Source organism: Antechinus flavipes, chromosome 1 (genome assembly GCF_016432865.1).
Source record: "Antechinus flavipes isolate AdamAnt ecotype Samford, QLD, Australia chromosome 1, AdamAnt_v2, whole genome shotgun sequence".
NCBI classification, from domain to species: domain Eukaryota; kingdom Metazoa; phylum Chordata; class Mammalia; order Dasyuromorphia; family Dasyuridae; genus Antechinus; species Antechinus flavipes.
The window spans coordinates 481227224-481248806 of record NC_067398.1 but is presented as its reverse complement, the minus strand read 5'-3'; the positions used below and the strand labels follow the sequence as shown (position 1 = coordinate 481248806).

General features: G+C 36.6%; 1 protein-coding gene across 1 annotated transcript in view; it reads left to right on the top strand.

The window, feature by feature from the left end:
• The window catches only part of ASXL3 (ASXL transcriptional regulator 3), a 215859-nt gene extending 194878 nt beyond the window's left edge, over positions 1-20981 (top strand). Inside the window, 4 exon segments of the mRNA XM_051970269.1 lie at positions 938-1043; positions 5677-7627; positions 12544-14992; positions 14995-20981. Of these exon segments, the coding sequence (XP_051826229.1) occupies positions 938-1043; positions 5677-7627; positions 12544-14992; positions 14995-16253 (5765 nt within the window). The 3' untranslated portion in view covers positions 16254-20981.
• The last annotated feature ends 602 nt before the right edge of the window (positions 20982-21583 follow it).

The window sequence follows — 21583 nt, the reverse complement described above, 5'->3', positions numbered from 1 at the left end:
TCTGTTTCATATTTACCACGCCTATTTTAATCTTTATTTTGTCCCTTGACTTCTCCTAAGTAAATGCTAATTGTCAGGTTAGCCACAAAGGGGTGCAGGCACAAATGTGGACTGCTAAAGGTGTCACAAAAACCCAAATATGATCTCTCTCATTTATTATCTATATGATCATTGGCCAGTCATATTTTGTGGACTGTGGTTTCTTATATAATAAATGAGGCATTTGAAGTAGGAAGTCTCTAAATTCCCTTCCATTTCTAACTTTGTGATCCTATGATCCTGAGGCAGTCTATTAGAAGTTGCAATCTTTTCATTGAAGAGGGTAACCAAACCAACATTGTAGATTTTTCAAATATTGAAGTATTTGACACAACTTGTATTCTTTCAGATTTCTCAATTTGTCAAAGCTCTTTTGAATTATACTTTAATTTAATACAAATCACATTCTGTTTCAACGAATTCTAATGCCTTCAACATCTAGAAGAGCATTGACTTTGAAGTTTTAGAGGGGTCTGTGTTCAAATCTATCTCATATTTGTTTACCTTTGAGAACTTGGATAAATTGTTTAACCTCCAAGGACCTTAGTTTCTCCACTTGCAAATTAAGATTTTGCTTGATTCTAGTTTTTGTATGATTCTTTCATCTTGTTGTATATATATTTCTCTGTTGAAGATTGAATGAAGTGAGCCATAATCTCTTTATTTACCCTTGCCTGGTGCCAAGTTTAGAAAAACCTGGGTTGTTTACGTTTCTGTCAGACTCCATCCCCTTATTCAATGCCTCAAGATAGTATCTAAATTAGTGGAAGCCAAGACTATGGAAGCTTGAAAAGAGCAGTGAGTTTGAGTCTTCAATCTGCTACTATGTGTATGATCTTTGACAAAGATGTAAGAGGTAGGACCACTTTTATTCACAATATTAACATGTGTCTTCTAGGAGAGTTTACCCCAGAAATGCAATTAAGGATAAGGCAAGAAATTGAGAAAGAAAAGAAAACAGAACCTTGGAAAGAGAAATTTTTTGAAAAGTTTTATGGAGAAAAGTAAGTATTAAAATTTTTTTTATTTCTTTTAGAGGGAAATGTAAATGTAATCCTTTGCTTTAAATAGGAAAGTCATGCTGTGGCACTCAATAAACCTTTCATAAAAGGCATGCACTCCCTTGTATAAGGAATTGTGGGTAAAATTATAGGGGCATGTCAGCACTCCCATTAAAACACTCATTTTCAAGAATGTACAACTTATCCATAAAAATTCACTGTGAGTAGAAAATGGCACATGGGACTTTACCATGCAAGTCAATTTTGATTTTTCATAGTTTTTTAATACAGTTCTTCATTTTCAAATGTTTCATTTAATAAATATATTAGAAATAAATGCTTTAAATCTATATTATTATAAATAAACGTTTTCTTTTTTCTAGAAGTTCTATATATAAACATATACTTTTAGCACTTAAACTAAGTTAATGTATGTTTATATAAATGTTGTGATGTAAAAGTGTTGTTAGTATTTTTGACTGAATTAATTTCTCCCCTGCTTATATATATGAGAAACAAAACATAAACAAAGAAAAAAAAGGTGAAAATACTATGCTTTGAAATATATTCATTTCCATAATTCTTTTTCTGGATACGGATGGCATTTTGAATTCCACATCTGTTAGAATTGCCTTGAATCAGCACATTATTGAGAAAAGCTAAGTCCATTACAGTTAATCATCATATAATCTTATTGTTACTGTGTACAGTGTTCTCTTGGTTCTGCTTGCTTCACTCAGTATCAGTTCATGTAAGTCTTTCCAGGCTTTTCTGCTTATCATTTCTTAAAGAACAATAATATTCCATATACTATATACTATAATATATAACATATCATGTTCAGCTACTATACTAATATACCATATACTATATACTGTATACTATACACTATAACTTATTCAGCCATTCCCCAACTGATAGGCATCTACTCTTTTTTTAGTTTCTTGCTACTACAAAAAGGATCGCTACAAACATTTTTGCACATATGAGGCCTTTTCCCTTTTTTATGATTTCTCTGCGATACAGATGCAGTAGAGACTCTGCTGTGAAAAATATGCATAGTTCAGATAGCCTTTTGGGCATGGTTTCAAATTACTCTCCATAATGGTTGGATTCTTTCACAACTCCACCACCAATGTATTAGTGTTCCAATTTACCCATATCCTCTCCAGCATCTAACATTATCTTTTCTGGTCATCTTAGCCAATCTGAGAATTTTGAAGGTGCTAACTCAGAGTTGCCTTAATTTGCATTTCTCTGATCAATAGTGATTTAGAGCATTTTTTCATATGACTAGAAATGACTTTAATTTCTTCATCTGAAAATTATGTTCATAGCCTATGATTATCAGTTGAGAAATGACATATATTTATATAAATTTAAGTCAGTTGTCTATATGTTTTAGAAATGAGGTCTTTAGCAAAAACACTGGCTGTAAAAATTTTTCCTTAGCTTTCTGCTTTCCTTCTAATCTTGCTGCATTGGTTTTGTTTGTGGAAAATTTTTTTAATTTAATGTAATCAAAATTATCCATTTTGCATTTTATGATGTTCTCTAGTTCTTCTTTGGCCATAAATCCCTTCCTCTCCACAGATGTGAGAGGTAGGTTACCCCCTTGTTCTTCTAATTTGCTTATAAAATCACATTTTATGTCTGAATTATGAATTCATTTTTACCTTATCTTAGTATAGGATATTAGATTATGATGCCTAGTTTCTGCCATTCCAGTTTTCTGAGCAATTTTTGTCAAATATTGAATTCTTATCTCAAAAGCTGGATTTCATTTTACCAAACAGTTCATTACAATAGTCATTGATTATTGTGTCTTGTGTATCTAACCTATTCTTCACTGATCTACTATTCTGTTTTTTAGCCAGAACTAAATGATTTTGATGACCACTGCTTTATAATATAGTTTTAGGTCTGGTGGAGCTAGGCCACCTTCCTTTGCATTTTTCTTCATTGTTCCTTTGATATTCTTGACCTTGTATTCTTCTAGTTGAATTTTGTTACTATTTTTTTCTAGCTCCGTATTGTAATTTTTTGGCGGCTTGATGTTGTACAGAATAAGTAGATTAATTTAGATAGAATTGTTGTTATATCAACTAGACCTACCTATGAGCAATTGTTTAGACCTAACTTTATTTTTGTAAAAGGTGTTTTGTAATTGTGTTCATATATTCTGGCTTTGTCTTGACAGATAGACTTCCATATACTTTATATTGTCAACAGTTATTTTAAATGGGATTTCAATTTTTTACTACTGGGCTTTATTGGTAACATATAGAAATGCCTGTGATTTATGTGGGCTTATTTTATTTCCTGTAACTTTGCTAAAGTTGTGAATTGTTTCAAATAATTGCTTTTCTAGAATTCTCTAAGTAATACCACCATGTCATCTGCAAAGAGTGATAGTTTTGGTAAACCAAACATAGAGTCATATGAAAAGGTGCTCTAAATCACTATTAATCAGAGAAATGAAAGTTAAGAAACCTCTTGAGATACCACTACACATGTCTCAGATTGGCTAAGTTGATAGGAAAAGATAATGACCAATGTTGGAGGGGATGTGGGAAAATTGGGACAATGATACATTATTGGTAGAACTGTGAACAGATCCAACCATTCTGAAGCAGTTTGGCACTATGCTCTAAACATTATCAAACTGTCCATACCTTTTGACCTAGCAATGTTTCTACTGGGCTTATATCTCAAAGACATCTTAAATAAGGGAAAGGGACCGACATGTGCAAAAATGTTTGTGGCAGCCCTTTTTGTAATGGCAAGAAAGAGGAAATTGAATGGACGCTCATCAATTGGAGAATGTCTGAATAAATTATGGTATATGAATGTTGTGGAATATTATTGTTCTGTAAGAAACGACCAGCAGGATGATTTCAAAGTGGCTGGAGAGACTTACATGAATTGATGCTAAGTGAAATGAGTAGAACCAAGAGATCATTATACATGGCAACAACAGGACTACTTGCCATCTAGGGCAGGATGTGGGGGTGGTAAGGAGGGAAAATTGGAACACAAGGTTTTGCAAGGGCTAATGTTAAAGAACTGGCCTTGTATATGTTTTGAAAAATAAAAAGCTTTAATTAAAAAAAAAAATCTTCTCTTAGACTTTGCCTTTGATTAGTTCCAGTCTTGATAATTTAAGTGGATAGATAAATGATCAGAGATCCAGTCTATTTGATTTCCTGAATACTTTTTAGGTAAAAGATGGGAGTGCATACTCATCCAGTTTTGTTTTGTTTTTTTCATTCTTGGATGTTATTATAAGTAGATTGAATCCTCCCAGTGCCCTTTTTTTGGGGTGTCCTCTGCTCTATTTCTTTGCCTTTCCTTATTCATTACACAGTACTTTAATTTCAGTTAGCAGAAAATATTTCTCTGGCATCTAGTACCACTAGAATTAGGCCATATAGTCATCTACAAAGTGACTTGGTGATTTGGGTATAATTTGTAATCCTTGACAGAATTATTTTCAGATATGAAGATATTTAAAAGGTAGTCCCTGTTCTAAGCAAGACTGATGTTTATTATACCAGACTTTTGTCATTATAAACATAACAAAGTGAAGTCAGAACATAGTAGGTTACATTTAAAAAACAAACAAACAAACACACATTAAGGAACTTGTTTAATCAGTTTGTCCTCACACTTTCTCAGCTCAATCTTTTTTCTTTTAAATTATAATAAAGGATCAGATTTTGAATCTTACCTTTTACTGGGATAGTACAGAATTCTCCATTTTCAGATTCGCTTTATGTCTTAGAATATAACCAAAATAATAGATTATATTTCTGTTGCCTTCCTCTCTTTCTTTTTGATGACTTGTGATATTTCTGTTACTGTTACACACTTTCTCACATGTATTTATTTTTTCTGGTCCACTGAGCCAGATGATTATAGAAATATTAGTCCAGTAGTATAAAGTACCAAAATTACTCACCAGAATTTTGCCACCCAAGTATAATGATACCTACCTTGGCTTTCATAGTGAAAGAATACAAAAATCTGATCTAATAAATTATTATTAGTTTTAATTTATATTAATGAATGTTTACTAAAAGTGTTGTGTTCACTTCCTGGATCTTGGATTCAAAACTTGCCTCTGTCATAACCTAGCTGTGTGAGCCTGAGCTAGACACTTATAGTCCTAAGTGTTCCAGGCAACTTCTGAAGACAATGTTACCTAGCAGATATGGATATGAATTGATAGAGAGAACTTCATCAGAAGTTCCTTCTACAAGTGAATTCATAGGTCAGGATAGAGAGAAAAGTGAGAGGGGAGAGAAGTGAGAGATTGACTAATTTGGGGTCTATCTACTCTGTTAAAAGAACCATGGAAGGATATAGTGGTGGATAAATTAGAATCCATGCATTCAAAAAGCTTACAGTCTTTTGGTATCTATATTTTAAAATCAGAAATGTGCTTTAATTTTTGTCATAGTTTTAAAACAAGTGGAAAAATTGAATTTACTATAAGCTAGCCCCCCCAAATTTAAATATTTTAACATATAGAGATTCAAATTTGTGAAATATGGCATCTGTAAAAAAAAAGTCAAATGATAATATTAATTTTCTATAATTGAATATTAACTTAATGTCTATAATTTCTACTCAGGCTAGGTATGTCAAGAGAAGAATCAATGAAGCTCACTTCAGTTGAAAACAGTGATGGTGATGAAAATACTCCTTTATGTGGTTCTTCATGTTTGCCTGGTCCATCTACACCATCATCCTTTGAAGAACAGCTGCCAAAAAGCACAAAAATTTCACCTTCTCCAGATACTGATTTCTGTGCTTCCATGGAACAGGTCCCAGTTAAAAATATCATGACAGAATCTGAATCAGAAGATATCTTGATTCCTGAAGAATCTGTAATTCAAGAAGAAGTTGCAGAAGAGGTAGAAACCACTTTCTGTGAATGCCAGGATGAAAATCTTAAGACAGAACCAGAATTTTCTGAGGAATCAGGTAGTCCCCCAAATCCAAATGAAGAGGCAGAGATAGTGCCTGTTGAGGAAAATATAGAAGGCTGTGTCATGATGAATGATGTCTTAGATACATTGCCTCATGTTGAAATGAAGGTGGAAGAGAAATTGGAATCCCCTCAGGAAGAAATGACTGTTGTTATTGATCAAATAGCCGACTGTGAATCCCCAACCCCTTCTGCTTCCTCTCTGAATTCTGTCAGTGATACAGCAGATAAGGAGCCAGAATCCATAAAAGAGTCCAATATCCCAGAAACACAGAGTATTCCTCATGATACAGAAGAACTGTTTCCAGCTGAAAGCATTGCTGTGGATATGGAGCTACAGAGTGATCCTGATGAACAGCTTTCTGAAAATGCTTGTGTCTCTGAAACATCTTTCTCTTCAGAGAGCCCAGAAGGAGCATCTGCTAGTGTGACATCCCCAGGTGGGGAAACACAGTCCACTTCAGAAGAGCCCTGTACACCTGCATCTCTTGAAATAACCTTTTGTTCTGAGGTGTCCAGCACTGAAAACACTGATACAGATAGTAATAGAAAGCCTGCTGATGAAAATCTTCATGCATCTTTGATGTCAGAAATATCTCCAATGTCTACTTCTCCTGGAACATCAGAAACATCCCTCATGTCCAATTTACCTCTGACATCAGAAGCTTCTCCAGTGTCTAACTTGCCTTTAACATCAGAAACATCACCAATGTCTGATTTGCCTTTGACATCGGAAACCTCTTCTGTTTCTTCAGTACTTCTGACATCGGAGACATCCCTTGTTACCAGTTTACCTGTCCCCTCAGAAACATCTCCAATTTCTAGTTCTTCCATGAGTGAAAGGCTCGTCCATCAACCAAGAAAGTCACCTTCTGTATCTGAAGAGCAACTCTCTCCTCTCAAAGATGAAAATTCTACCCTTTCTCAACCTCCAGGGGAGAGCCTTATGACTCATCAGACGATGCATTTGGGTACACCTGTCCAATTGGATCCTACACCTGTCACCCCTGAAACTTCAACAACTGAGGCATCCTCAGTTGCCCACAGTAAAATCCTGAACCAGCAGCCTTGTCAATCTCCTGCAGAAACAGAGCAGTCTGGTGTTACGTCTGTTCCAGAGCTCTCTCCTCCAGAAGTGACAAAAGTTAAAAGTCAAATTGTCCAGCAAAGAACTGAAAAGAAAGGTACAGGCTCAACATCTGAGGGGTCTGTTTCATCTGAAAGCACTGTGACTAAGAGCAATGAGCTTCCTCCAGCTAAATCACATGACAAACAACATACCTCATTAGAGAAGGCTTCATTTTCTGAAGGATCTCGGAATAAGACACACAAGCAGGGGAGTACACAGACTCGATTGGAGAGTTCACATTCTTCTAAATCCTCAGATGTTACCAAGTCACCTGAAGGAATAAGAAATGAAAATAGGGAACCAGAGATCTCAAAGAGGAAAACTGTAGAACAGCACAGTTTTGGAATCTGTAAGGAGAAGAGAGCGAGAATAGAAGATGATCAGACAGGCCGTAGTGCTTCAGCCACCAGCCCAATTGAAAAAGAGCAACCTCCACGGGAGGAACCCAGGGTACCACCTCTCAAGGTACGATATTGAAGCATTCAGAGTCATTTAAAAAGACCAAAAGTAGGGCATTATTCCAGTCTCTTTATTCATTCAGGCAACTCTTTCCAAATCTGAAGTGTGTTTATTCACTTTATAAAATCAGGAGCAATTTAATAATGCCTTGGCATGATCACATAATCAGGTCTCAGACTGTTTTCAATAGGGAAGTGAAACGGAAAGTAATATGGGCCATGGTGGGGCCAGATAAAGGGAAAGACCAATGGGGGCTGAGGAGGGAGAAAGAAAGAGATGCACACACATGTGCGTGCATACACACAACACTGCTTTTGTATGTCCAAATGTGTGTACTGGGTAATAAGGAGATTAAATGAAGGCCAGCTTTAAAATGGAGTTAGTTTGGTGTTAGACTCAAGTAAATCAATTAGAATATAGCTTTTGAAAACTGACTCCTTTGTTCTGCCACTTATATTTTCCTCCATCTTGTTGTTTTTTTGCAAATCATCCATTGGAAAGTAGATGGTATAAATTATCTTTTGTTTCATAAGTGCATGTGGATTCAATTAGTCAGCATCTCTTAATTTTGGGGAAAAGAAAGTTACCAAAACCTGTTTATTCCCCTACCAACATGGAAAGCCCCCAATGTTTCTTCCAATTATCAATGAGATTCCTTAATTTTATATTCTGGCATGTATCCTGGATTATTATTTTCTTATAATTAATTGATTTTATTTGATTGCTTTTAACATATAAAAATCTATCCCACTTTGTATTCAAGTTTGTACTGACTGGAAAGTTTATTGACCCATTAATTATGCCTATTGTGTTAATAAATCATATAGCTCACATTGTTTCCTTAATTATTAATTAACCATCACAGTAAGTAGATAGTGGCATTTCACAAACAAAAGTTATTTTCCTTTTATTTTTTGTTCCTTTTCTCTAAAAACTTGGTAAATGGGTGATGCCATATTGCCCAGAAATCTTTAATGATTTCTTCCATTCATTGAATGTTGATAATTGTTAAGATTTCATTCACAGAGGCAAGTTTTATTATTGCAGATTCACAATTGCCTAGTTCTATGATTTGGGCCAAAATCTTCAGGGTCCTGCTTTTTTCTTCTGTTAGTTAGATAAAACAGTATCTTGAGTCCAGGAGTCCTAAATGCAAATCTGGCCACACAGTCACTTAATAGTTGTGTGACCCTGGGCACTTTTTTTATCTGCAAAATGAGGGAAATAATAGCACCTAATTCTGAGGAAAAAAATAAAATAAAATTGTGAGGACCTTTGCAAACCATATAAGCACTGTATAGATGCTAGTAGTGCTAGTATTGTCAGCTTTTAATACATGGATTATGTTGCAAAGAACTTTGAACAACCTCTAATTAATGAATTATTATAGATATGTTTAAAAGAAAGTACGATCCCTGGTGTTCCTTTTTCTGACATAAATCAAGTTTATGGCATATTTTTAGATAAATTTCAGCACTCAAATAGTAAAGTTTTAATTAAAATGATTCTTGCCATAAGTAAATCAAGAGAGACATTACCTGAATGGCCTAAGCATTTAGAAGTCTATCTGGATAATGAGGGGATTTAAAATCATATCATTGAGAGAAGGAATTGATATTAGATTTCATTTATATGAAATAGATGTTGAAGGAGAATTAGTTCATCCAGTGTTTCCTAAGATATTAGGATAAATGGATAGGCAGGCTCAGAAAGTAGATTCTAAATTGAATATCAAGTTAAAGCTAAGCGGCCTAGTTGATTAGTGAACTCCCATCTTTGGAAGTGCATAAACCAGAGACTTTGGATGATTATTTATTCTATCAATATTAAATTTTACTACATATAGTAATTCTGCCAGAGTAATGTATCATTTGGCAGAGATGTTATCAAGGGGATTCTTATGTTGAATAAAGTTTGGATTTGGTGACTTCTTAAGAGCTTTTTCATGTCTGTGTTTCTATGAACGTAACAATATAAAATGTGAAAATTTTTAATTTTTAAATTTAATCAAAAATTAAGTTTTTAATTAAATCAAAATTCTATATGCTATATTTTACTTTTATTCAATGCTTTTCATCCTAAAGTCATCTGTGGAATTTACTAAACAAATTTTCCATGAATGAGTGAGCGAATAGATGCTTTCCCCAAAGTCAGTTCGACATTGATTAGGTCAGGAATAGAACTTGTTTGCATGTTTTGATTTTTGAACATTTTATATGTTTCTTTGTTGCAAAAAATATTAATTCTGTAATAGTCTTTGCAGTGTGATGGAATCTGACCAAATATATAAAACATGGAATGAACACTTTATCATGATAACATGATAAAAGACATGTGAAATGAATTTCTGGTTGACTTTTTAGGTCTCAACTAGTTGGTCCTGCTGTTTAGTAAACCAACTCCTCATCAGTTATATACTATTCTAGTGACATGAAAAATATGTAAAACCTTACACTTTTTATTTCTGAAACTAAACATAAAAATATCAAAGATACATGTAGAAGTAAGCCTTACTATAATGTTTATTTGCATAAACATATTTAACATAAAAAAACAAAAATAATATTGTTTCATTTTAGTGGTTTTTTTCTTCCTTTGTGACTACATACTCTAAAGTGTTGCAGTAGATCCACATATTTAAGATCTACAGGAAAAAGAACATGGTTTTGTTTGTTTTCTGAGGCAATTGGGATTAAGTGACTTGCCCAAGGTCACAGACTTAGGAAGTTATTAAGTGTCTAAGGCCAAATTTGAACTTAGTTTCCTCCTGACTTCAGGGCCTGTGCTCTGTTCACTGTGCTGTCTAGCTGCCACAAAAATAACACATGTTGAGCTTCCTTTCCTTCCTCACCCCTTTTTTTTTTTTACATCAGTCTTTAAGCACTATGTTCTGATCCTGGGCTGAGTACTAAGAATGCTAAATATAACCAGAAAACAGGCAGTTTTTTTTCCCCATAAAAAGCTTACATTCTAATAGGGAAGACAACATAAAAGGCAGCTGGGAAAGGGCGGGCCAAGGAGAGACAAAGGCACCTAGTGCTAGGTCTTGGTAGAGGAAGTCTGGAGCAGAAATGGCAGGCCTGAGTGCTCTACTTAAATAGATGTTTTGAGAATAATCATGCAATTAGGAGAGGACACAGGAGCAATTATTGAAGGTTTGATATCCGTTTTTTATTTGTATTGAGTTTTATTTTCCATTTTTTCTTAGTTAAATAAACTAAAGGCAGAAGAATTTTAAAGGGTCTGTGATGTATTATCCTGATATATCTAGTCACAGAAGTGCTGGGTACGAATTGGATACATTTTGAATAAGGGGAGTGAAGTGGCTTAATAAGTGAGATGTGTGTGTTTAGATATTAACTGTAACAAGAAAAAAAAAGAATAGTAAAGGATGTGTTTTTTCTAAATAATAGTTTTCTTGCTTGCCCTTAATGGCATTTGATAGCCATGCTCCCATTATATTGGGGAAACATTAGGCATTCTCCCAACTGCTGTTCCATAAATTCATAAGGCTCAGTTATTGGTATAGTGGAAAGAGCACACTGGATTTGGAATCAGAGGACCAGTGTTAACAATTTCAACTTTTCCATCATTGAATCTCAGTTTTCTCATCTGTATAATTTGGTATTTGAACTTAATGGTCTCTAAGATCCCTTCCAGCTCTAAAACTGTAATCCTTTTATTCTTTCGTTTACTCTTTTGAATATCAAAACCACTGTATTATTAAGTTGGTAGGCCAGAATATGGTGGCAAATGATTACAGTAGAAAATTTCATTTTAAATATTATCTAAAAGAAAATTATCAGTGTTTTTGTAGTTATTGTTGTCAACTAGAATATGATGAGTTTCTTTGGGAAAATATTACACGTATATATTAGATTTAACTCATGTCAAATATTGGTCAAAGAATGAAATTAAGATGGTTTAAGTTTTAGAATAACAAAAGAAGATGAAACAACAGTGTATGGACTTTTTTTTTCTCAGCTAGAGGGTGTCTTGCTTAGAAAAAGTTAGATGACACAAATTGTTTATTAGATATAAAGCAAGATACCTATAATTTCAGTTTGTACCTTTTTTTCTTTCAGATCTGTGGTTTTCAGTAGTATAGGGAATGCTCAGTGAAGAAATGTTGACTTGATAAAAATCAGCAAATGTTCTGGTTTTTTATAGTCTTAGGTAATTCTCTGGGGTACTGAATAGATTTAACCTATATTAGATCTAACATTAAACATCAAGTTATATGTCTGAGGAAGGATTTGAACCCAGGCCTTCCTGACTACATAAGTTGGCCCTCTACCCACTCTGATTAAAGAGATGTATGATTATTGTTGTTAATGTTAATAATAACACTAAGAGACATATAGTCCCCTAAGGTCTTTCCTCTGTTTTCTCAAGTGAGTCTCATGACCACCCTGTGAAGTAGGAACTACTTCATGGTTCTTGATTCGCTCTTGGCTAGTTTTGCACTTAGGTCTTCTTAACTCCAAAAATGACACTCTGTCTTGTTCTATACTCTGAAACGTCATGATAATACCGGCATGAACTTTCCTTTTTTAATCCTCACAGAAGCCTTGTGAGGTAAGGCCCCATAATTTCTTCATTGTACAGTTAAGACTTGCTTCTTTTTTTTTAAAGTGAGTTCAGTTCTTTGTTTTTAAGAAGATTAAAAGCAGATAAATAATGCTTGATGAATAGTGGCAGATGACTGTATCATTTTCATATTTGTGCTGAGATGAATTAGCCTGTCTTTATGCCCTAAAGCCCTGACCATCATAAGGATTTAATTATATTTTATTCTTCCTAAAAAGAAAAATATGATGAGAGTGCAGCATGTTCTTTACTATGTAATAGCCAACTAAGTATATTTATTGTGGTGGAAAAATAATATTTCTATTCCCTGTTCCCTTTTCTTTTTTCTTCAGATTCAGCTATCAAAAATTGGGCCTCCTTTTATTATCAAGAGCCAGCCAGTTTCCAAGCCAGAGTCTAGATCATCACCTAGCACCTCAATTAGTGGTGGGAGGAACACAGGTGCAAGGACCCTCGCAGATATCAAGGCAAGAGCCCAACAAGCTCGGGCTCAGAGAGAGGCTGCTGCTGCAGCTGCAGTCGCTGCTGCTGCAAGCATAGTCTCAGGAGCTATGGGGAGTCCAGGTGAAGGAGGGAAGACCCGGACCCTGGCACACATCAAAGAACAAACAAAAGCCAAGCTCTTTGCAAAGCATCAAGCGAGAGCACACTTACTCCAAACTAATAAAGAAGCCAGGTTGCCACAGCTTAGCTCAAAGGATGGGCCTCCTACTCTGGAAGTTTCAGCTACTCCTGATGCAAAGATGGAAGGTTCAACTGGTGTCATTATAGTTAATCCAAACTGCAGGTCTCCTAGCAACAAGTCTGCTCCCCTCCGGGAAACTACCACTGTATTGCAGCAGTCACTTAATCCTGCTAAGCTACCAGAAACTGCTACTGACATATCTCTTCACAGTTCTGATGAAAATATACCTATGTCACATTTGTCTGAGAAAGTTATTTCATCTACCTCTTCTGAAAATAGTGGTATGCCCATACTTTTTAATAAAAATTCTGTCCCTGTGTCTGTTTGCAACACTGCCATGTCAGGAACAATTAAAGAGCTTCCCTTTGCAAGTTCTGTTGATAAATCCTCTCTTTTAATGTCTGTTGACAATTCAAATGCTACAGGCTCTGCTTGTAACTTAAATATGCTAAAAACCATCCAGGGAGCTGATACTACATGCGTAACCATTGTACCAAAATGTATTGATAATGCTCCTGTTACGCCTTCTACAGAGGGGTCAGTCTTACCAAACTCTGTTGATGATAAAAGGTTGCCAATAACAAGCAACAGCGCTAATAATAACTTAGTCTCCAGTCAGTATCCTACTGTGCCATCTCCCTCCATTGGAAATAATTTGCCAAATCATGTTCCTCCCAGCTCTGTCCTAGTTCCCCCAGTGGGAACCAGTGGCAGATTTCCTTCTGATAAGCTAGCCATGCCTGGATGTGATGAGCAGACCAGCATGTCTATAAGCACCACTGTGAGAGCAGCTCTGAGCTGCAGTGATCGGGTTGTGGCCACAGACTCCTCAGCTAAATGCCCACCTATTGCTATGTTTACTGGAAACATGTTAACAATAAGCTCCTATGACAGCCCTACCAAGGTGGGTCCTGAAAGCTTGGAAAAAAGTACAGCTGTCCGAAGTAGGCCAGAGCTCTCTGGCAAACCTCAGCACCCACCTGGAGGCTATACACCACCAGCAGTGAACAGATCGATTCCCTGTAAAGTCATTGTCGATCACAGTGCCACACTGAGCTCCAGCTTGGCACTTACTGTTTCTATTGAAAGTGCAGAAACTGGCCTAGATGTGCAGAGCAGGCCATCGAGGACAGAAACAGCCTTACAAAATGTGGCATGTCCTCAAGTGTCTGTTATCAACAGGTCTGAACCAGTGACAGGTGAAAACATGGAACATAGTTTGGGCTTCCTTGCTACTCCTACAGCAAAGCAAGAAGGCAAACCATTGAGTTCCACTTGTGCCCATCTCAGAGAATTGCCTCTTGGTTCTCCTGATAAAGTAGGTGAGGTCACTACCCCTAGTCATGGATTTCCTGAGCAATTACAAGGCCCCACTTCTTTCAAAAGTGAAGCAGACACTACTTGTAGCAATCAGTACAATACGGGTAATCTCATTTGCTGGAACAGTGACGATGTCATGAGTACAGAACCTCCTGCAGCCAGCCATTCTACACCTATAAATAAACATAAGGAGTACCTGGAGCAGAATTGCCCCAAGACGATCAAAACAGAACATTCCAACTACACTCATGTCTCAGAGTTACACTCTAGGAATCTTATGGCAAAAATTGCTCTTCCAGTGAAAACAGAAGCCCCTGAAATCGACAAGTGCTTTAGAATGGACACGGAAGATTTCCCGATACCAGAAATGCCTCCTCAGGCTGAGATTGCTACCCCAAGTGTACAGCAGACCCCAAACACTAAGACATCTGCCTCCAGTTCTGTGGAAGAGACTCTGTCATTGGCCACAGAATCGATGAAGAGAGTCCCAGGTGGAGGAAGCTCAAGCTGTCGCCTGTCATCCGTAGAGGCCAACAATCCCCTGGTGACACAGTTATTACAAGGCAACCTGCCTTTAGAAAAAGCCTTGCCACAGCCCCGATTAGGAGCCAAACTGGAAATTCATCGCCTTCCCTTGCCTCTGCAGACTCCTGTGGGCAAAACAGCATCTGAAAGGAATATTGTTGAGACTCCTGCTAGCTCTCCAAATCCAGATGGTAAGGGCTACTTGGCAGGAACTCTAGTGCCACTGCAAATTAGAAAGCGAGAAAACCACCCAAAAAAAGAGTAGCCAGGACTGTGGGGGAACATGCTCAAGTGAAATGTGAGCCCGGGAAGCTGCTGATGGACACAGATGTTAAAGTGGCACCATGTGTCAGCTCCAACATGAATCCACTGGGGCACAGCCAGCCTTTTAAGCAAGAGTGGATGAGCAAACATGCTGCCCAGGGTAGAATCGCTCACAGTCCTGAGATGAAGCAGCAGAAGAGGCTGCTTCCCTCTTGTAGTTTCCAGCAGAATTTATTCCATGTTGACAAGAATGGCAGCTTTCACACAGATGCCGGTACCTCACACCGACCACAGTTTTACCAAATGCCTGTAACTGCACGGGGCCCGATTCCTTCAGCTGCTCTATTGCAGGCCTCTTCCAAGGCCCCAGCTGGCTGCCATTCATTTGCTTTCAACAGACACCTGGAACAAAAAGGCTTGGGAGAGGTTGGAATCCCAACGACCACTCACCAGTTAAGGTTGGCCAGTGTGTTATCACCTAGTATTCCCATTAAGGAAGGTGATGACATGGGCAGCACTGCACATGCCCTCCAGAATAAAACCTTGGTGCATCCCCCACCACCACCACCACCACCCTTGCCTCCACCCCCTCCCCCACCTCCACCTCCCATACCACCACCTGTTCCCAATGCAGAAGTCCCACCTGATCAAAAACAACCGCCAGTTACTATGGAAACCACTAAAAGACTTAGTTGGCCACAACCAGCCAGCCTATGTAGCAATATAAAATCTGAACCTCTTTCTTTTGAGGAAGGTCTGAGCAGCTGTGAACTGAGTATGAAGCAAGTGTCTTATGACCAGAATGAAGTAAAAGAACAGTTAAAAGCCTTTGGACTAAAAAATACAGATTTCTCTTCCTATATACTTTCTGAGCCACAAAAGCCTTTTTCCCAATTAGCTGCTCAGAAAATGCAGGTGCAGCCACAGCAACCACAGCCATCACAGCAGCTCTGTGGAAATTACCCAGCTATACACTTTGGTAGCACAAGCTTCAAAAGGGCAGCTTCTGCAATTGAAAAGTCCATTGGAATTTTGGGAAATGTTTCCAGCACTGCTACAGGTCTCTCTACCCAGAATGCTCAGATTCCAGTTCAAAACTTTGCTGACAACAGTAATGCAGATGAGCTAGAATTGAAATGTTCGTGCAGGCTGAAAGCCATGATTGTGTGCAAGGGCTGTGGAGCCTTTTGCCACGATGACTGCATAGGCCCTTCCAAACTCTGTGTAGCTTGCCTGGTTGTCCGATAGGAGCCAAGTCCAAGGTGCAGTATCCCATTTCCCTGTGGAGGAGCCAAACAACAGAAAAAGAATTTATATTACAATGCTTTCTGTCATTCTAATTTATTTTATTTGGGAGGTTATAGTCTTCACACTTGGATTCCTTTCCTCCCTTCCCCCACCCCTTTTGCCTTATTATCTCTCTTAAAAAGGATGCATCACATCAGAAATGTCTCAGTGGCATGTTGTGTGTGGCTTTTATATTTGTTTTATTTTGTTTTGTTTTCAATAAGCTTGGTTGCCATTATAAGTGAGGGTTTTAAGAAGTGTCATTCCCAGCTTTGGAGATAATCTGCCAATGTGGACACACACTGTATAGTGTTTACCTAGGTAGTTGATATGCAGTGCCCTGAGATAAATAAGTAGGACATGATAATTTGATTCCTTTCAACTGAAAATGAAGTCGGGGAGAGACATAGATATTTAAAATTAACAATTGCAAGACTTAGTTGTCCTACTAATTCCTTAACCCGAACCTACCTGTACAATGTATTATGCCCAGTCATATTAACTGGGGAGGGATCAGACCTAAAGGTGTGACTAGGGAGTTATTTGCTTGCTGAGCCTCACAAAAGAGATGTTAATAGAGGTAAGAGTTTAATGAAAATAATTGCTCTTACTGATTTCCCCATTTAGCCCTTCCAAACACTATTAATAGAGTAGAATAGGATGGCCTGTTAAAAGATGTGCAGAAGTTTATCCATCTGGGGAAGAAATCCATCCTCAATCCCAAGTGGATCTTATAGAGCCAATAATGTGACTTTGGCTACTCCAAATTTATTTTAAATCCAAGATAACTAACTCGGCCTCAGTACTATATGCTATTCGTCATAGCTTCATGCATGATACTTGAAGCAAGACAAAAAGTAATCTCTCCAATTAAAGTATTTCACATATTGGTAAATAAATGGATAAATTTGGTGAAATCTTTCCACTTTATTCAGCATAAGTATTAGCCATTAAAATTTGAAGGGAAAGGTGATGAGGGCCCTTCATCAATGACACTTCTGGATTCTGGCTTCTCCACTTAAAGTCAGACATTACCTTTTAAGGTGACATTGATGATGAAAGTGAATGTCAGAATATAGGGCTTAATTTAGTATAAAACACTTTTAAAATATTTCATGTTTTACTCTTTGTATAAATATATTTGACTGAATTTGTAATCTTTATTTTTAAAATTACTTCTAGATAATGCATGCTTAAAATTTTTTTTTCTTAATTTAATTCCAGACATTGTTAGTGTTGGGGAAGTGGGAGTGCTTTTCTGAAAAAGGGATACTGTATCTTTGAAAAATGACCATCAGTATTTAACATACAGTATGCATGTTGAGGATTCTGTAGCTACTTTTCAAAAGCTTTCACTATCATCACATCTGAATACAGTTGTAATTTGGGGGCTTTAGTCACAAATGCACGTATAAAAGCACATGCAGATTGTAGGAAGAAAAAATGTAACGTACCCTTTTTATTCCAAATTAGCAAAAATTTGGAGTGCAGTGAACTCATCCACTAATGTGGCTGTGGCCACTAAAATAAACACAAAAACATAGGAGAAATGGTAATTTATATCTTGTAGTACCACCTGGGTGTTTACATGTGGGGTTATCTTAATAATATAAATGCTTCCCTTAGAGTTTGTCTTAAGAGTGGACTAAAACAAGCAATTTAAGATTCTAAATGTGTTTCCCTCCTATTTATTATTATGATATTGCCAAATTCCTTTTGTTAATGTGATGCAAGTCAGGTTTGATTGATGAAAATTGCTAACCTTGAAAGATGCTTTCCTCTCTACAAATGCCTCCTTTTGTGAAGCAATTTACCTTTTTGATACTTTTGCTACTAACTTTCCCATAAACCTGATCTTTGAAGAAGTTAGGAGTGCACTTAATCCATTCCAAAGGAATCAGGATAGACTTCAGAAGATCCCTGAGCTCCTCTTGTGTGCCAAGCTTCAGTTTAGTGGTATCTTTTGTTTTGTATCACATCATATTGTATTTAACTTTTACAAGGGTCAGAGCAAAGAATTTCATTCCCCAGTTGAGCAGAATGACAACAACATACTAATATAGTTTAGTGTGAACACTCCCTAGGAAACAGGAGTGCACATTTCATCGTTCCTGATTCCAAACTCTTTAGCTACTATGTGGGTATGAGGCTCTGTTTACACCAGCAGATTGAAAAAAATATTGTAGCAGTGCCTAATAGGCAATGTGGAGAGAATTTCCAATCAACAGAACATTTGCACTTTGTATGTGAGATGTGAATGCAACTGATGTGATACTAAATTCATTCTTATCAGCCCAGTCATTTTTGTATATTGCTTGCAAGCGGCTTTTGGGGGATAAAGAAAAGTGTCCTTCTGTATCTTTAATTTTTCATTGACTAGGTTTTAAGAATTTATTGATGGTTGTGTATTTAGTCATTCAATAGTCTAAATTGGAGCGCAATCAAGTTCAAAGCTGTTTTTTTTTTTTTTTTTTAACTTTTTTTTGCCTCTTCTTGCCCATTCTGGTTTTGCTCCAATTTAGTTTCCTAGCCTAGTGCTTATGCAGTTTGGTGTCACTGAGCAACTATGTTCACACACTAAAAAATAGTGAGATTAAAAGAGTAATAAGCAACATGAGGGGTCAGATATTCTGCAGGTATCTATTGAGTGCATATAAAAAAGCCAACTTATGCAAATTAGACCAGTAGGGTTTCTCTGCTGATATGTACCAGCTGCCACCTTTGAGTACAGATGGGGTAGTTGGCCTATTTCCTTCTTGGTTTATGTTAAAACACAGGCTTTGGTATGTGCCCTGTCATACCTGTGGACTACTACACCCTAATATGTCTCCATCAGGAAGAAAAAATATTTGCACACTTGCCTTTTGTTTGTTTGTTTTGTTTTCCTTTCTTCTTAAAAAAAGAATTCCTAAGTAGCACTTTTGGAGCAGGGGAAGGAAAAAAAGTCACTTCCCCTCCCTCACCTCCTTCATGATATGCATATACCTGAGGTGTGTAATGACAATAAGATACCAAGGAGCATACTAAGAAGTGTGTCCTACTGCAAAATAAATTTCCAGTATGAAGATTCTTTTCTTCCCCAGAGTGAGAAAAATAGAAGGTTTGGCGAACTGAGTACCCTATTTATATACTGTTTACTTGCTGAGATGTAGTCCATGGAAAATGTAGGTTAACTTGAAGACAATAGACTACTGAGGTTGGACCTCTTTATTTAACAGACTTCCTGTGGTAGCCTTGTTGTAGGGGTGAGCTATAAAACATCTAGGTGATTTCTGGACCTAGAGTTCCTTGCTCAGTTTAACATAAAAGCAGAATAAACTAGTGCATATGGTGCTTTCCAATACCACCAGGGGTAAAAGTACTCTGCAGCCTCATTCCTTTTACAAACATGCAAAATTTCAAAATTCTTGTAGCCTCTGGTTTAACAGTTTCTGTGAGGTTTGGTAAAGTCCCAGTATAAACACTTGAAAGTTGGCCAAACTCAGAAGCTCCATCTCCACAAGATTCAGGCCCATGACTATCTCTTCTCCCAGGTATGAACTGCCCTATTGAAACTGTACAACATATGTAGTGACAGTAGCAAAGATGTCCAGTTGTCACCCATATGTTTTCAGAGAATGATGTGGACAGTCCTAAAGACAGTACTTGGCTGTCTGCCATGGGCCTATATAGCTAAAATGTTTCCTGAATGAAATCCTGTCTTCAGCCCTCGTGTGTTGTCACTGTCAAACCAACAGAAAACATTTTTTAGTCTAATTTAAAGGAGCTGCTTTTTTTTATAGCACATACAATTTCTCTTTGTACTATATTTGATAGTGACAATAATTTAGTCTGTAGAATAACTTTGTTGTATTTGTACTGTAAATGAATGTTACAAAGAAAGTGCTTTACTTGGTTGCCATAATTCTCTTGTACTGCTATAAAATATACTTCCACAACCCCCACTATTCCTTACTTCACAGAAACCTAATCTGATTCACATTTTCAGTACAGGGTTTTTTGTGTGTGTATGTGTGTGTGCGTGCGTGCACGTGTGTGGTTTTCTTTTTGTTGTCAGTATTCTGAATGTTTACATCTGTTTGACATTAGCCATTTAATGCCTTTTTTTTAAAAGGCAGTATTACTCCTACAGTATAACAACAAAATGTGAAATCAACCCAAACATAACATGCATGATAAGTACAGATTTGGGGCAAGTGCCCCTACACCATACATAGACATTTTATATCAGCATACAGAAAAGTAAACCCTCCTTCAGTCCTCTACCAAAGAAAATACTATTCCCACAGGAAAAAAAAACAAAAACAAAACTCATAAATGGTTTGCAAAATCCTCAGAAGGGGGAGCAATTGATTTCAATGGGACTGCTACAATTTTTAATACTGTGTTATGCTTGCTTTGATACCTGACTAAATGTGACTGCCTGCAAGAAGCATTTTAACACTTTTTTTAGACAGTATTTTGTTTAAAATTCAGGGATCATGCATTCTTTAATGGTGCTGTTTGTTTTTTGTTTTGTTTTGTTTTTTTTCTACAAAAAGTGTTGCCTACAAAAGTGACTGCTCACAATACCATAAGTTAAATGAAATGTTTTGTCTTTTTCATGTTTCTCTGTTTCCCTTTCCCTAAAAGTAACAATTTGGACTTCAATATTAAAATATTCTGAAGAAAATAAAAAAGTTAACTATATATACTTGTCTCTAGTAGTTTTTTTTTTTTTTTTAAATCGTATTTCTATTTGTAGTTTATTGACACTACATTGTGTACTATATTACATTGGAAATTGGAATTGAAAGTTGGGAGGACACTTGAGATATTTTTGAAAATGGCTGACCCTGAATTGTAGGGTTGATTGCGATGGAATAGTCAGCTATTATTTAGGGTTGATTTACAAATATGCAAACAAAATTAGACACTTCTGAATTAGGCCATCTATACTGTTCTCATCAGTTTTTATGTATCTGGAAATAGCTTTTAATAAATATCTTGTCCTTTATTCTGAATGCTTTGTATTCAAATTAGAAATTTTTTCTTAAAAAAAAAATCTATAATTTACACTTTTTAAAAAATCCATGTGATAGAAACCCCCCCCCCCAAGTTGCTCTGCTTTAAAACTTTCTACTTGATTTTAAAAAATAAAGTGAAGACATTTATATGCAAGGAACCCACTTGTGCAACCCACAAGTTTTAATAGAGTTTTAAAGCCAACTTGTTTATATGAAGGTGTTTTTTTTTCTTCCTCCCCCACCCCCCGGAAGGCAATTGGAAGTGACTTGCCCAGGGTCACACAG